General features: G+C 37.8%; 1 protein-coding gene across 3 annotated transcripts in view; it reads right to left on the bottom strand.

The window, feature by feature from the left end:
* Nucleotides 1–18,361, bottom strand: part of SATB2 (SATB homeobox 2) — a 194,324-nt gene that overhangs the window by 73,800 nt on the left and 102,163 nt on the right. For all 3 annotated transcript variants that reach the window (XM_060622819.3, XM_060622817.3, XM_060622820.3), the window contains one exon: nucleotides 3,572–4,044. In XM_060622819.3, coding sequence (XP_060478802.1) covers nucleotides 3,572–4,044 — 473 coding nt within the window. The remainder of the gene's footprint in view (nucleotides 1–3,571; nucleotides 4,045–18,361) is intronic.

Here is an 18,361-nt window from a genome sequence, read left to right as displayed (position 1 = left end):
GCTAGCTATGAAATGCCTATTCATGCACATGAATGATACATGAAAGAACACATACACATACACATGCACACACACACACACACACAACTACACATATAAACACAAAATAAAGACTAAAAGATGCATCCTTCCACTTTGTATTTAGCAATAACATTTAGTAACACACTGGCTCAAAAGCACCAGAATTTTTCATAGCCCTAGTTCAGATAACTGTGGACACACAAACGCTGCTTCAGTACTTTGAGTCAAAAAAGAAATCATAGAGTGCTATCTGGAACATGTGCAGACCTCCGTGGACCTCCAAACTCATTTTCAAATGCTGTAAATGGAGTCTGTCAATAATAGAAAGCGTAAATCAGCGAAGTCAAGGGGGCAGGAGATCTCACCCTCTTGGTCTCCTGCCACACCTAATCTTTCAGCACCAAACCTCAAACCATCCCACTGTGCTTCTTCCCTGCTCCCACTCCTCTGGTTCCAGCATTCCTGAAGACTGTTACCAAACCACAGTGCTTGGTTCCATCACTAGTTCATGCCTGTTAACTTCAGCTGAGATCCCAAACTACTTCACAATTCCTTCTATCTCAGATCGACTCCCTATCACATTCAAGCTGTCAACACACTTCTGACCTCCTTTTCAACACCAAATTTCGGAAAGAGTAATTTGCAGCCCCTGCTTCTGTATCCTCAATAGTTAGTCACTCCTCAACTCCTAAATTCTGGCTCCTGCCTTCTCAACTCTAATGAAATTACACTCTAGGTTTGCCAAAGGTCTCTCCCAACCAATTGCCAAATTTCATGGCATGGTTTCAAGCTTCTCATGCCCAGACGTCTTAGTTTTGCTCACAAGGACAAGTCTCCTTCTGCAAACTCTTTATTCATGTTCTGTATACTCTCACTACTACCTCCCTATTCTTCCATCTCCACCTGCTCCCATCTCTACTGGCATTTCTTTTACCTCTTTTCCTGGTGGGAGTAGTGGTGATGGTTTCTCCTCTTCCTTCCCTCGACTCTCTAAATCTCAGGCTCTGTCAGTAAATTTCTAATCTTTCTCTAACCCTGAAAACTCTTTTTAGCACCAAACTCATATTTTGAATGACTTCTGAATACCTTCATTTGAACAAATCTGCCAGTACAGGGTGCCTGGGTGGCTCAATCAGTTCAGCGTCCAACTCTTGATTTCGATTCAGGTCATGATCTCATAGTTCGTGAGTTTGAGCCCTGCATCAGGCTCCATACTGACAGGGCAGCGCCTGCTTAGGATTTTCTCTCTCCTTCTCTCTCTGCCCCTCCCCCACTCTCTCAAAATAGATAAATCAACATTAAGGAAGGAAGGAAGGAAGGAAGGAAGGAAGGAAGAAAGAAAGAAAGAAAGAAAGAAAGAAAGAAAGAAAGAAAGAAAGAAAAATCTGCCAGCACTTCAGAGTCAAAATAGCCTGATCCAAAATAATCACTAAACTTATTCCAACTATCTCTTTCAATGTTCTTTTTGACTCTCTAAATAATTACAGATTTATTCTCAGCCACAAGGCTCTAACCTTGGCATTATCTTTATTGTCCATCCCTCTTTATCCATTCAGGTGGTTGCACTTTCTGTCAATTTTACTTCCACAATTCTTCTTGATTTTGTACTCTCTATCCCACCACCACCAGCCTAGTTCAGAACTTCTACACATTTCAGCTGGATATTTATGGCTGCCTTCTAAATGATATTCCTACCTTCTTGCTATCATGAGAGAGAAAAAGATCTTCCTAAGGTCCAATTCTGATTATTGGATTATAGCATATTCCTACATAAGACCTTCAATGGCTTCTAGTGCCTATTAAATAAGGTTCAAAGTTCCTAGCATGGCCCTAAGACCTTTTTTGATCTATTTCCCCGTTTAAGTTTTATTATCTAGCTTTGCTATCAACTACCAACTATTCCCACACATGCCTGACTCAGCACTTTTCTTGTTAATTCCTTTAGCCTAAAGTACCCTTCTTCTCCATCTTTGCCTGTTAAATTCTATTTATCCTTCAAGGTCTAACTCCCCAGAAACTTAATATTCAAGTCAGGTATTTACATATGGTGCTTGCCTATGATCTTTTTCATCTTTGCATCTGCACTGAGCTTAGCTTCCTGCCTTGCATTTAGTAGGGTGATCAAATTTAAACCTACTGTCCTCTTCAAGACTCACTATATTCATCCTACTATAAGTATTCCTTACCCCCAGCTCCCCATAGATACCCACTACAACCATCATTATTCTCCTACACCACTCACCTTACTTCACATTTTACTTTTGTTATCTGAATATATTTTGGTTTTTTTACTACTAGGTCATTAGCTCCTTGAGATTGGCACTTTTACTTTCTAGTTACTCATGTAAGGACCAAATTAAGGGTTCTCAAAATATGGCTACCAGACCAGCAGCATCAGAATCACCTGGGACCTTGCTACAAATGCAAATTTCTAGGTCCTACCCCAGACTATGGAATCAGAAACTCTGAGGTGAGGTCCTCAATAGAATAAGATCTACATAGATAAACTGTTTATCTTTTTATTGCTTGGTATTATACTGGCATGTGATTACCTCAAAATATTGAAAAATATGAGTAAATTATCCATTACCACCTTAACAATATCTTTTTTTTTTAATGTTTATTTATTTTGTTAAAGAGAGAGAACATGAGCAAGCAGGGGAGGGGCAGAGAGAAAGAGGGAGAGAGAGAATCCCAAGCAGGCTCCACACTGTCAGCACAGAGCCTGACACGGGGCTCAACCTCCTGAACAATTAGATTACGAAGTGAGTTGAAATCAAGAGTCAGATGCTTAACTGAGTCACCCAGGTACCTCCCCCACCCTCACTTTATCAATCTCAACTCTAACTTGTATATTTTGAAAAACTTAAAAAATTATAGAAATTATGACATACAATGATATTCTTTTTATACAGTTCAAAAACAAAGTAAATAGATTGTGCGTACGTAAGTAGTTTTAGAACTAGTTTTTCAACGTTTTTTTTTTTTTTGTTTTTTTTTTTTTTTTTTTATTTTTGGGACAGAGAGAGACAGAGCATGAACGGGGGAGGGGCAGAGAGAGAGGGAGACACAGAATCGGAAACAGGCTCCAGGCTCCGAGCCATCAGCCCAGAGCCTGACGCGGGGCTCGAACTCACGGACCGCGAGATCGTGACCTGGCTGAAGTCGGACGCTTAACCGACTGCGCCACCCAGGCGCCCCTAGAACTAGTTTTTAAAAAACAAGTGAACGTTAACCACAAAATTCAAATCAGGGTTATACCTGGGGAAAAGCAGATGAGAAGATAAGGAAAGAAAGGAGCACATAGGCCCAAAGCATTGATAACATTTTGGGTCCTGAGTTGGGTGATGGGTTCACAGATATTCATTATTTACTGAAATTAATTAATTATGGCTATGCACGTATCAAGTATTTCCTGAGCTAAGGATTACTAGTTAATTCTGTGTGCTCTGGGATCGATAAAGTTTTTTTGAAGAGATAAAGAAGATGTCACAATTCTGTCCTTAGTATCATTTCAACCACCAACTATCATGTGCAATGCTAAGCATACCTGTGTGCGGTTGAATGCCACTCTTGCAAAGACAGCTTGGGACACACTGGCCCTCTTCAGCTCATCTCTGACTTGCTGGTAGATATCTGGAGAGACTTCTACAGAAGAGTTGGTTGGCTCTGGCTTAACTGCTCTGGGAATGGGTGGATGGTTCAGGAACTGCTGGTTGATGGCTTGAGGATGCTGGTGAGCCAGGAGCCGGCTAACGGCAATCTGTTGGTTTATCAGATGGGCCATGGCTATTTGTTGCCTAACAAGTTGTGGACTGAGCTGGGGAGAAAGAAGACCAGGGCTCATGATGGGCTGTAACGCGGGCACTTGGTTTCGGATTGGAGTACTGTGGTGGATTTGGCTATGAGGAGACTGTTCGTTGGTTTTCCCCAAGGATGCCAGCTGGTTCATATTTGGTAAATGCATTGGACGCTGGCCCAGAACACAATAGTCTGAAAGGTTTTCTCGTTCCACTCTTTCCACTGTTAAGAGATAAAAAATGAAAATCCATCATTATTTTCATTGGTGCAATTTATTGCTAATATATGCAGTACAAAATTATCATATTTTTGGTATATTAATGACATAAACTTTTTTCATATGAAGCTGGAAGCCCAAGAGTAAAAGTGAGTTTTCCTTCCTTGAAAAATGTTATAATAATTTTTTCATAGGTGATATGAAAGCAATAATATTTACTACTTCATTTTTCTTCAGTTCCTAAAAGTAGGCATTTTATTGAATAACTAAGACAGAAACCACTAAGCATGATCAATTCTAAATCCTCTCGTATTCCCAAGCTCTCTCATCTCCCTCATCACCCTCTGTTATAAAAACACCAGCTGTTCTCATCTTCTGCAGTTTGTGGTTAATGGTGTAGTTCATGGTTATCAGGAAATGACAAGGACAACATCTCCTGCCAAATTAACTGCTACCTCCTAATAAAAATCTCACACAATAAGTATTATACAACTATGGGAACATTCATAGAAAATATGTGCCATGAAGTATATCCTTTTATCTACTCACTTGCTATCTTTGGTATAGGAATATTTCTGTAAAAATTGGATATGTTAATGATTGTTCTATGCACAAGGATAAGGAAGAAACAATATTTATAACATCTTCTTGACTTTTCATTAAATAAGATGCTTCCTCCCCCCTACCCCCCAGATAGCTACCTTATTACATTTTATTGCACTTTACTAGTGAAGATTTAAGGAATAATCTGGAAAGGCAGAAGTAAAAGAAAGTATCATATATGTTCAAGCATGAGGCAGAATTTTTTCCTCTCCCAAGAATATTTCCCAGGAAGGAGTGAATTAATCACCTCATAGTTAAATCCTTATCTAAATCTCTGTATTATGTTATTATGTAAAACAAAGGTTTGTTTGGAGAAAACACATTTAAGCTGAAACAACCTCCATCATTCCTAGTTTTAAATCCTTGCAGATGTAACTTAACAGTATCTGTTTTTTAAAGTAAAAATTCCAAACAGATTTAGTAATTATTTGTTAGAGTTGCAAATGTTAGATATGATCATGCAAAAGACTATTAAGACTTTAAAGAACACTACTTTATTTTTTTTTTAATTTTTTTTTTTTTTTAACGTTTATTTATTTTTGAGACAGAGACAAAGCATGAACGGGGGAGGGTCAGAGAGAGGGAGACACAGAATCTGAAACAGGCTCCAGGCTCTGAGCTGTCAGCACAGAGCCTGATGCAGGGCTCGAACTCACGGACCGTGAGATCATGACCTGAGCCGAAGTCGGCCGCTTAACCAACTGAGCCACCCAGGCGCCCCTAAAGAACACTACTTTAGATGGTTACATGCTGAAAATAAGAAGTAGTCACCCACAGGACAAATTTTTAAAAATAATTGTCCCATTATTATGTAAATGATGCTGTAGTTTGGTATATGGTTTGGAGTGTCAGAATCATATTTTTATCAAAAAAGTACTAAGTCTCAAAAAGAACTTTCACAGAAATGGTGTGTGCTAGAAAATCAGGTGACTCCAAACACGGGTTCTGTAATGGCAGAGACATGAGTGCCAAATCACATGAACTTTAAGGGTGGAGAAAAGTAGTATTTTTAATTAATATTCTATGTAATATGTGATTTTAATATACATAGGTGGAAGTTAATACATTAAAATATAAGTAAATATTTGACCATTATCCATATGCTTAATGGTTATTTTATATATTCAAAACTTCTCATTTGGGGAAATAAACATTAGTGTCTTGGGATCACCTTATATTGAGACATATACAGTATTTATTACTGCTTTGCTTAAAAAAGCAAAGTGATTGCTTAACTTTCCTATGAACCCCCAAGTAAGTAAAGTTTACCTCAGACTTCTTTAAAGTCTCAATTGCTAACTTAATCTTTTCAATGTAATTCGTATCATTGTATTCACCTTTCCTTCACATCGTTCAAGGTGAACAAATTATGTTAATCTTATCCTTTAAATGTAAGCATTTTTCAGTCATTGTATTAATTAAACTTTAAGGTATACAATCTTAAAACCAAACCAAGCACATGGTTGAGAGCCTTCAAAAGGTAATCTAACACAGTTTGCCCAGGACAGGAATCACTCTTATGATTCCTTTACTAAAAGAAGTGCAGAAACCATGGACTGCTTCTGAGTAAAACTGTACTTTATAGACAGAAATACTTGGCCCTAGTAGACACTTGGTTCGTTTTTGTTTAATTCCTTTTGAATTCAGCCAAAATAAAGGCAAATTAAAATACTAAATTACGTGCTCAGGTACTTAAGATGTAAAACTCTTGTCCATTTCTTTTTCTACTTATATATAGAACCATCCTCTTATAGCATGCATTCTTTGACCAAAAGCTAATTTTCCAAAATTTCAGTATTTTCATTTCTCAATGGCTTAATTGATTGATTTGAGTAACTCAACTTTGATTGAGTTACTTTCTTGAAATATATCTAAATCACATCATTAATAAAAAGCTCTATTGACACACAATTATAGTGTTATAATTATGCACACAATTAAGCATTAACATCAGAGCTCCAAGAAACCTGTATGAATTGGTGCAATATGAATCTGAATAATGTCATTCCATATTCCTTCAAGATTATGCATAGTATGTTCCTTTTCTTATGAGTTCTCAGATCCTTAGAAATTCATATAATTAAAAACCGGACTGTGGAAGTGTCCTTACAGACACGTAGTAACACCATGAAGTACTAAGTACTTAGAAAACCATAATGAAGGAATTGCAAAGGCAAAGGCCTACACCTCCAGGTGGAGGAAAATAGCCAGAGAAGCCAACCGCAGAGGCACAAGGGGAAGTAAGGGAAAGCCTGCCCCGTCCAGAGGAAGCAGACACTACCTTGCCTCAGCCAGTTTTTGTCTTTCTCATATTGTCATTTCTTCAGATTTTTTTTCAAGAAAATGGAAAATCTGGATTATTACATGATAGTGCCTATTATTCAAGCATTGGCAACTAAATCCATTTGCAATAAACACCAAACAAAACATTTCTGAAAACCAGACACTGCCCACAGACTACGAGTCTTAAAACATTGCCTATAAGACAAAAGATACCCCTTAAGTTGTTAAAGAAAAAAATACTCAATGGCACTCATTAAAGGTGGTAAGGCAGACCTCATCCAGGACCATCGCAGTAGGTAAAGGGATGCCTGCAATGGGATTTTATAGTGGGGGAGAGAGAAGGGGTTTAATCCTAAAACAGCATAAACACATGGGAATTTATAGACAAAGAGCAAGGTAGGGATGGGTGGATGGAAAATTACTAAGAGGCAACATCAGGAGTAAGGGGAGTTCTGGTTAAACTGACCTAACCTGCTTCTTTGCCAAAAACAGGCCAGGATGTTCAAACAACACCTGAGGGGGATGACAGGAGATGAGGAACCCAATTAGATATCGAGGGGTGATCAGATATCAAGGGTGGGGGTTCAGGTTAAACTGACTTAACAGGGTTCTTGCTCAAACTGGATTTTACAAGGAAATGCACAGATGGGCCATGGAGAAGATTTAAAAGACTGAGTAAAATTTGGTCAAATGAAGAACCTTTGTCAATGTTTTTCAGTCCCTGATAGCTCTACAAATAAAAGCCAGGAGAGGAAGAACAAAGGGGAGCCTGGGTGGCTTAAGTTGGTTAAGCCTCTGACTTAAGCTCAGGTCATGATCTCAGTTTCTGAGTTCAAGCCACGTGTTGGGTTCTGTGTGGACAGCTCAGAGCCTAGAGCCTGCTTCGGATTCTGTTTCTCCCTCCCTCTCTCTGATCCTCCCCTGGTCTCTCTCTCTGTCTCTCTCTGTCTCTCTCTGTCTCTCAAAAATAAATAAATAAACATTAAAAAAAGAAACAAAGAAACAAAGAAAAAAATCATCATCCTCACTTTTAAGAAGGCCTCACTTTTAAGAATGCCTAAAAATCAAATACTCATCAACAAGCTACATCTCCACTGACCAGAGCAGTAAATGGTTTCAGTAAAAATTTGTACAGACTTTGCTAAATTTGAAAAGCTTTTTCATTTTTTTTCTACCACTCTCATAAAAATATCATAATAATATTTTAGCCTCTAAAGCCACAGCAGGTGAAAGACAAATGCTTTAAAAAAAAAAAAAAAAAAAAGGTCAGAGGAGCATCACAATGCACAAGACTCCATCTAAAAATTGAGTTTGGACATTCATTATTTCTTTTCTATTTCCCTTCCTTCCTTCCTTCCTTCTTTCCTCCTTCTCTCCTACCTTCCTTCCTTTTCTTCCCTCCCTCCTTCCCCTTCTACCTTTCTCTTCCTTCCTTTCCTTTTTTAACATTTATTTATTTATTTTGGAGAGACAGAGGGAGACAAAGCCCAAGCCAGGGAGGGACAGAGAGAGAGGGAGACACAGAATCTGAAGCAGGCTCCAGGCTCTAAGTGGTCATTACAGATCCTGACGTGGGGCTCAAACCCACGAACCGTGAGATCATGACCTGAGCTGAAGTTGGACGCTCAACTGACTGAGCCACCCAGGTGCCCCTCTCTTCCTTTCTTTTTAAATTTATTTGAAAGTAATCACAATGGCTGAGGTGTAGACCTAACAGCAGTATGTGATTTTATGTTTTTTTTCTTTACTCTAAGGAAACATAATATTAAGTCTGTCTTAAACTAAACCAAATTCAGAGACAACACCTTGGCTCTGAGGGTCCATCTCAATGTCTGCAATATTTAGCTATGGGAAAAAAAAAAAAAAAAAAAACAAAAAAAAACAAAAAAAAACAAAAAAACCTGGAAAAAAGTGAAGGACAAATGGTAGTCCTGCCTCTGATGATGAAAGCAATGTTCACATTCACAACCAAAAATCTTCTCAATAGAGCCAAACTGCTTACTTATTAAAGAGACATAAAACACACCACTTCTAGGGCTTTGAATCAGAGTTGTAACTTAATTCACAATGAATTTGATTCTACTGTTGCCAAAGTCCTGAAGGTGATCTGTGTGCCTGGGAAGGAATGATACCTCCAGCTTCAAGTTCAAGTTTCTAAGTAGGATGTGGCTTGAAGAAAGAACTGTCAAGGCAAGTGGAGCTGAAATATTTCTATACCTGGTAGCTTTAGAGGCTTTCTGTAGCTCTTCTAACCTGTGGGAAAGGGTCTCCGTCTAGGGGCCTTGCAGGTGAACAGTTCAGATCTGGAGTCAGCTCAAGTTTCTGAGGAACTCAGAGTTCCAGGATATCTTACAGATTCCTCTGAGCTTTCTGTGACTGAGTTTAGGGAATGCGAAACCATTATCTAACCACTCCCTGAGCTTCTGGGATTCCATTTAACTCTGAAGTAGGAAAGCCCTTTGTAGCCCTGCTTTAGAACTGGAGGGGTTCCTAAAGCCTCCCCAAGTTCACAGAGTTGATGTTCTAACCAAGTGCACCATATGAACAGTAGCTATTTAGTGGCCATGATTGCTGGCTGCGACTGGTTGTTCACAGACTAGAAAGTCACACTCCTCCCATGGAGTAATCTGCATTACAATTAAAAGATATTTGGTGCAAAAACTCATTTTTTCAATGTTTATTTATTTTTGAGAGAGAGAGAGAGTAAGAGGAAGAGAGAGAGGGAGACACAGAATCTGAAGCAGGCTGCAGGCTCTGAGCTGTCAGCACAGAGCCCAACAAGGGGGTTGAACTCACGAACCGCGAGACCATGACCTGAGCCGAAGTCTGACGCTTAACCGACTGAGCCACCCAGGCACCCCGCAAAAATCTCATTTTATTTCAAGCGATTTTACATTATATCCAGGAAGTCAAGTATTTAATTATAACAAATCCCTGATATATACTTATGTTTTATATACATTGTGTATTTCAGGTCTTTGCTGTATAGTCCTTGAACCATCAAAATCCGTATCACCTGGAAGACTGCTAGAAACACAAATTCATGGGCTCGAAATCAGAATCTCTCCAATGATTCTTACATACACGAAAGTTTAAGCACCAACATCTATATCATCTTTGTTTTCACTGATTGTCTTTTTTTTTATGTTTATTTATTTTTGAGAGACAGCAAGACAGAGTGTGAGCAGGGGAGGGGCAGAGAGAGAGAGGGAGACACAGAATCCGAAGCAGGCTCCAAGCTCTGAGCTGTCAGCACAGCCCAACACAGGGCTCGAACTCACAAACTGAGATCATGACCTGAGCCAACGTCGGACGCTCAACCAACTGAGCCACCCAGGTGCCCTTGATTGTCTTTTGAGATGAGTAATTTTTATGTATGCTAAAGTTTGAGACTCACTGTTCTATGTTGTCTTTGCTTTTATACTGTTGTCTTTGAGGCTACACCAGACACTTATTAACTGTCAGTCTGTTGTCCTGTTTTTTTCCCTCTAATCTTACTTAACATTCACTATATTATAAATGTATAAGCATTTAAAAAACTTTATCTGGGGTGCCTGGGTGGCTCAGTCGGTTAAGCATCTGACTTTGGCTCAGGTCATGATCTCACAGTCCGTGGGTTCGAACCCCACGTTGGGCTCTGTGCTGACAGCTCAGAGCCTGGAGCCTGCTTCAGATTCTGTCTCCCTCTCTCTCTCTCTGCCTCTCCCCCACTCATGCTTGCTCATGCTCTCTCTCTCTCTCTCTCTCAAAAATAAATAACCATTTAAAAAATTTTATTATCTGTGAAAAATCTTTAGTTTTGGTTGATGATAAATGTTATACTGATTGGACCTGGTATTAAAAAGCTGTACTCAAATCCATACCTCTTATTAGCTGTGGGGCCTCCTTGTGGGGCAAGGTGGAGATTCTCTGGACATCAGTCTTACCACAGGAAAAATATTACTATCTCAGAATTGTATCAGTAAAGTTTAGATGATCAGTATCTATGTGAAAGATCTTTGTCAAAGCACTACTATAAGTTTCAGAAAATCTCTGTATAATTATGATTAACAGATTAGGCTTCCCATTTCAAAACTTCCTGATTAAGACACGCTGACAAACATCTGCTGTTTCTCAAAGGTCACCTAAAGAACTGCAATCTTCTCTTGTTTTCAAGTCACTATGCCATGTTACATCATATCACTTTTAAAAATAATTCCTATACTTCAAAAGAATTCATTATCAATACAGAATCACATGGCCTCACACAGTATACACAGGGATATGTTGCTGTTCAGTTTCTCCAAATGAGGCTTAATAGTTCATATTCTGGCCTTCAAATTGGGATGCAGAAGAATAGACAGGAAATAAAATGATATAATCTCACAATTCTTGAAATTAAACTTATAGAAATGCTACGCAAATACAGCTTTAAGTTTCAAAAGTTAATATAATAAAAATGAAAAAAAAAACTTAAGGAATAAAATATGCTCTAAATGTGTACATGTTATACTTACATCAACCAAAAGAAGGAAAATATATGTTCTACAGTATTTTTAAAAAGCAAATGTTTAATGTCTTATTTGTATTTCCCGGGGAATAAATAGGCATCGAAAATGTCCAAACTTAAACACACACACACACACACACACACACACACACACACACACACACACAAGTTTTCCTCTTTAGTTTACTGCTTCTCTCAGTTGTATTTCATTGTTTTTATTATGTCTCTTTGTTATAGATGTTATGTAAAGTAAACCTAGTAAAATTTCAATATTCAAAATATACTCCATGACTAACTGCCCCAAAATATACTCAGAATTTAAAAGTCAAAGGAGAAGTGTCTGATCAGCATACATCAGACACCTGTCAATCACAGCAAGCTGGCATAGGATAGGTGTCAGAGTAAACTGGGGTTTTTAAGGCCTGGGTTCTAACTTTCTGAGCGATATTGAGATTACCTATAAAATAGGGAGGATTATCTGCAAATTGGTTTTAAAGCAACCTTCCAGGTTACTTACCTAATAGTGTCTTAAAGAGAATTGCTGCTAGGATTTTCAAAATAATTCCCTTTCTCAGAATACCTGCTTCTGCTTCTTGACTCTTTATGGCAAGAATCTAAGACTTTCCTAAGACATCTCTCTTTGCCAAACTCCCTATTGCAACAAGAATAATAGCAGTTTATGTAGTGACACTCACGGTAGATGTAGTATTGCTCTTGCAGGTTTATCTACCAATACTGCTTAAAAGACTGATACAATTTCCAGAACTATGAACCTCGTATTTTAATGCAAACCTTAACACAGTTGCTTTTGTGAAATAACACTTGGGGTCTGTCCATACTTAGAAAGCATACAATGAATTGGGTAAACAGTTTTGCACTGAGAAATTTCTGGCCTATGGATTTTTTTCCTTAAACTATTAAGATGCTTATGCAAATGTAAACGGATTAGCATGAATGAGTGCTAATAGATTCCCTAATAAGATAACACTCCAGTATTCCCTAGAACCTCTCTTAAAAGCCCTGGGTAGAAGAATATAAGCCAAAGAAAGCGGGGTGGAGGGAATGGCAAAATTTCTGTGACTCCTTCAACTCAGAAAGTACTCTGGAGTTGATTCTATAAAGGTATGACACAGGTTTGCCCCTGACACTCTTGGTAGAAAAGTTGCCAATCAAGTTGATAATTTCGAATTGGTACCCAAACCTTGGAGTGTAGACAAAAGATATTCCTGAATATATCACTGCTTTGGATTTCCAAACCTCCACCCCAAGTTCCTTGCTCCCCAACCCCTTAGCCCCCAAAACTTGGAGCCCAATTTTGAGACAATGATCCCAACTAATATCAGAGAGGTCAGGTGATCTGTTCAAGGTTGAATAGCTGTCCAAATGTAGATAAGTATTTAGAAATATTCAAAATGATTACAGCTGCTGGCTCTGAGCCTCATAAACATAACAAACAAACCACATGACCAATAAAACCTAGTTTTTTCTCTTTCTCTGCATAACTCAAAGTCAACTTCTCAGGGCCTAAATATGTCACAAATACTTTTTAATAAATTCCCTTTATAGGAAAATGTTTATGATGAGTGCAGAAATTCTCATATCTATCTTGCTCATGTACCTCTTTTACAACATACTGGCATTTCAGGCAACATGAAGCCCTACCTTTTATACAGTAGCTGAGGCACTGACCTAAGCCCTGGACATATCATTGTCATTGAACTCTCACAATAGTATAACACAGATATTATTATGACCACTTTATTGAAGAAGCTGAAGCTCAGAAAAAATCATATCACATACGTATTAAAGAAAGAATCACATTCAAACCTATGTCTTTGGGACCTTAAAGCCTTTGTTCCACGGCTTCTGCTAAAATGCCCAACTGGGGGCATGTGGTTATTATTAATTGTAGGATTTGAGTCAGGACAGATCTACTTTCCTACAGAGAAGTCCTGCTACTCTATTTGTATGTGTACACACCCTTGCACGAGGCATGTACACCCATTGGCAACATGAGGATGGATGGGCTATCTGAAAGGTAAGGGTGCAACCTGATGCCTCTAGTATATGCCTTGTATACCCTTCTGATGTGACAGACTGAAAAAGTGGGTCAGTTCTAAAAAATGATGAAATCACTGATTCCTCAACAATTGAAGTAGCTAATCACTAAAACAGGATTATTCACACTTGTTTATTGTTTTAATTCATAAGTACCTATTAATCAACTGTTATGTGCCAGAAATGATGCCAGCGCCTACAGATACAGTACTGAGTAATATTGGTGTTACATAGTCAACCTATAGATTTGCTTCAGAAAATTTAACTGTTTGGTACACAGATGGGCCTGTAACACCTGCCTATAATTTAAAATGCATTTCTATGTGATGATAAAACATAATTCCATTCAATCCCAATTTTATTATTAGCAATTTATTCTAGTCATATATATATATGTACACACACACACACACACACACACAATACATACTTGTATCATAATACAAATTCACACTCATTATACTTATTTTCACGAATCTGCAATTCTTTTATTTTTCTTGAAGCCAAAAAAGTTTTGTCCCAAAATGAGTGTCATCAGTATGGACTCCCACTTGACTGATGAAAGACATGAATCACACAATTGAGAGCTTTGGCAAGTACTCTTTATAAACTCTGTAAATATGAAGTATTTCTTCGAAACATGTAAACAACAAGAAGTAAAAGGGGGTATACATAGTCACATAATACAGGTAAGAACCTGAAAACCCTGAGCAATCACAATAAATTCCTATATGATTGAACTATATGAAATTGGCAATATCTAATTTTAATCTATAAAAATAGCAATTTCATGTGGTTCAACCTGCTATTTACTTTGACTCTTCTCTCTGAGGTGGGTTACATATTATCACTAATTAACCATACTATCCACCCAAGTCTTTCACTGACTTAAACTGTTTTTAAAAGGTGTCATGACACTAATTTCCCTGACAAACCATAACAGCACCCCTATGCCAATACTGAATATATGCCCAATCACTGAAAATATTTCTGATTTATTCTGTTCTAGGCAGTAACTGAGGTACAAAGTCCATTTGTTATATAAAATCCATTTTCTGTTAACACATACAGACATGATTTCCAGAGCTAAAGCTAATATTCCATATATATCAAATGTAAATCCCACACCATTAAAACAAACAAACAAACAAATCTATTACCAGAAGAGTTTACTGAATATAATTAAAGAAAAATAGTAGGAGCTTGAAAAGACTGAAGGGTAAAAGGGGGAAAAATAAGCTAAGTCTTTTAGGACTATGAAAGTTAAAGATTTGTTTTTCTCTAAATTTGTTAAAGAGAATCTGTCTCTGGGTTGAGAACTTGCTTGCAAAGTCTCTGCCTAGAGCAAGATATTCAGAGCCAACTTGTTAACTCCTAATAAAACAAGGCTTGGAAGGAAAATGCTTCCAGCCCCATAAGTGAAGTATACCAGCCGGCATTGTGATAATACCATATGACTGGTTTTCTTAGGTGTATTTTCCCCTTATTATCAACTTCCTTTTTCCATCATATTAAGATCCACAAAAACATATATATCTACCATAAAGCACTTGAAGCCGGACACCTTGGTGTTTTGGCAAAAAAAAAGCTCATAGGACCTATTATGTTCCATGGAAAAAGTGAGTATTATCCCACCTCTACCCCTACTGTAATCTTAGCTGCCCCCTCCCCATCTGAACACTAGTGTCCCTTTTGGTTTCAAACAATGCTTTATCATAGTTTGATAACATTGGTCATTTTGAGTATTCCTGTAACTCTCTGTACAGGTTAAAGTAAGTTTTATCTATTTATTTTTGTTCTTTATTTTAATCTGAAACTATAATTTCAGAGGTGAATATACCACGATAGAAAAAAATTGCATTTCAATAACTTTATTGTTTAGGAGCATTCTCCCTTTGCCAATTGGCATTCTATGTGTATTAATTCTTAAATTCAGACTATTAAAGAAAAGTTAATCAAAGAAACAATAAACCCATAATTCATTCTTTTCCATTGGCCATTGTGTTTGCTTTTACAGGACTTAAATGTCTTAGGCCATTATTTTAAGGAAAATATTCAATAAACTAGCTGGAAAAACCTTAAAGGGATGCTTTTTGTAGGTCTCTAATTTTTACTTAACAAAGGTGTTACTGTCTCTTTCAGTGGAATTGACTATTGCTAAATCTTTACTTCAATAACTAATTAATACAGAAAAAAAAGAATGATTTTAACCCATTACTAATTTGCTAAGGACACTTGTAATACGAATTAAAGGCAAAGATTGTATTTTTTCTCAATTAAGACATCAGATAGCAAATAAAATTAGTCACAATATCATATGTGTAAAAACAAAACTGTTTTAAATGCATACGTTCAAATAAGTTCATATATTAAATTCAATTCTATTATTATTTAACAAAATAAGTATCTACAATGTTCAAAGTCCTATGTTCACAGGGCTTTTGAGGAGGGCACAAAATGGATGTGTTCCTGAGATGTTTTTTCAAAAAACTTTTGGTCTAATAGGGGCATTATTCAAAAGTAAGTCAAAATTACTATAAAACATGAAACTTAGAAAGATGACAGCTTGGAAAGTCCAATGTTAGAACTCATAGCCTGACTTATATTCTATGAGTCCAGATTTGTCTGTTCCCTTGGGAGTTCAGGATTCCTATGTTAGATAATCTCAAATTCTTGAAAAAGGTGAAATGAATGCCTATCATCAATCAGGTGAATAGCTTGTAAAACAATGTCTAGCATAGGCAATTATCACGTTAGACCTAACATCTTACATAGTACTTGTACTTAGCTTTGAGCACCTCGTGAACTTGATAAGTGCTTTTCAGCTTTTAACTTTGTATATCCTCCAAGGAAAAACAAATAGTTTTTATTTAATTGATCTAGAAACCAAGAGAATTCTGATTCTAACCCATTGATTTCCCCCAAATAAGATGATGTCACCACAGTCATACGAGATTTTTAATCAGCTAGACACTTCCCGGTCTACATACAAAAACTCATTTCACAACTGTAGATTCTTCATTTAGCACCACCAGATCTATCTTTGTTTTTGAGTTTCTCATTTTGTTTCTGGGCAGGACAAATGGAAATCGGAAGCTTTGAGAAATCTAAAGCATACCGTAAGGAAAAGGTAAGAATTAACTGAAGAGACCTGAACCACTGTAAACCCTTAACTATGTCACCTTGTTCGGGTCCCAACGCTCCCATTGTTGCCCAAATATGGTTGGTCCAGAACCTATTTCAGGCATTCTCCTCACCAATCCCCATCCCAGCCATTCTCTCTTTTACTGATGGTTAATCACAACAGCTACCTATGGTATGATTTGTTTCATTCTTTACCTGTCACTCCATCTCCAAAACCTGTCTTCTTGTTCATCTCCTTTCCTTTCCTGCAGATTCTAAAGAAGATATGGCTATTTCTCTTTCTTTCAAAGGCAAAGCATCATCTGTGCCTCAGATCCCATCCCTTCCTAGTTTGAGAACTCTTGCTTAGCACTCTTCTTCCTCTCCAGAGTCTTTGGCCTCCATTGGCTCCATCCTCTTTCTCCTGAATACTGGAGAGGAGGTGGGGAGTGTAGTTTACACTTATTCCTAATGCTGTAGTTAGCTGCTTTTATATCCTTTCCTAAGTCAATATCTGCTCTCATTTCCATGCCATATTCCCTTCTGAGATGCATATATGTTCCCTTTGTTATCACACTACAAAGAAATAGCTTCCTCCAATGTCATTATGGTCCCCTTTCTGCCAAAGCTAAGAACCTCCAAATATCTCTTCTCCTCCTCCTGGTACCCTTGATAACATTTCTCCACTAGTAACCCATCTTGCCTTGGCTTCCATGAAACCTCACTTTCTTCCCATCTTCTTAACCCAAGGCCATTTTCCTTTCAAAGCTTCCAATCCCCTCGTGTTCTCATTCTCTTTTTTTAGAGAATGTTTTTGTTTTTTGTTTTTTTTGTTTTTTTGTTTTTTTTGGTGGTATTTTAACTATCATGTTGAAAACATTGGCTCCAAAATTTATCCTCTGGTCCTGTCCTTTGGTCAGCTGGTTCCACATCTTGAATGGCCCAATGGATATTTCTACCTAGTTCATCAACTCTCACTGAAGTACCCGCAACCTCAATTTATATTGGCCTATTTCTGTCAAAACCATCAAAAGTCACTTACGCTCAAAACCTTGGATTCTACTTTGATTTCTTTTTCTCTTTCCCACACACATACTGCATTGGTCACTTCTCTCTTTTTCACTGCTGCCACCAAAAGCCAAGGCCACACTTCCCTATCTTCACTTCCATATATGAATGCAATAGACTTTATTTTGCCAACTTCCTCCCAGTTGCACATACTGCCCTTAACCTTCCCACCTACCTCCTCTCCTGCTATATACACTCACCCCCACACATAGTTTTAGATTAATTCTAAAAGAATTTATTTTTTTTAAGTTTATTTATTTATTTTGAGAGAGAGAGAGAAAGTATGAGCTGGGGAGGGGCAGAGAGAGAGAGGGAGAGAGAATCCCAAGCAGGATCCATGCTCAGCATGGAGCCCAATGCAGGGCTCAATTCCACAACCCTGAGATCATGACCTGAGCTGATATCAAGAGTCAGACACTTAACCAACTGAGCCATCCAGGCTCCCCTAAAGAAATTTCTTTTTTAAACCACCATTTCCATCATATCACTCCCGATGATGGAGTGTTTTCACCAATTCTCAATATACCTCAACTGAACTTTCAGAGTTCCCCAAGGTAAGGTTGCAACCTTATTTTTCATCATTATAACACAAATGTTCCCTATAACCAGATCCTAAAAAAAGCTTTGCTTGTTTCCTACTGTTTGATGCTATCATTAACCCCACACCTAGCCATGCCCTACCGTTTCTTTTTCACCAA

The sequence above is a fragment of the Panthera onca genome, chromosome C1, assembly GCF_046562875.1.
Source record: "Panthera onca isolate mPanOnc1 chromosome C1, mPanOnc1 haplotype 2, whole genome shotgun sequence".
Lineage (NCBI taxonomy): Eukaryota > Metazoa > Chordata > Mammalia > Carnivora > Felidae > Panthera > Panthera onca.
The sequence above is the reverse complement of the archived record's forward strand: the minus strand, read 5'-3'. Positions and strand labels throughout refer to the sequence as shown.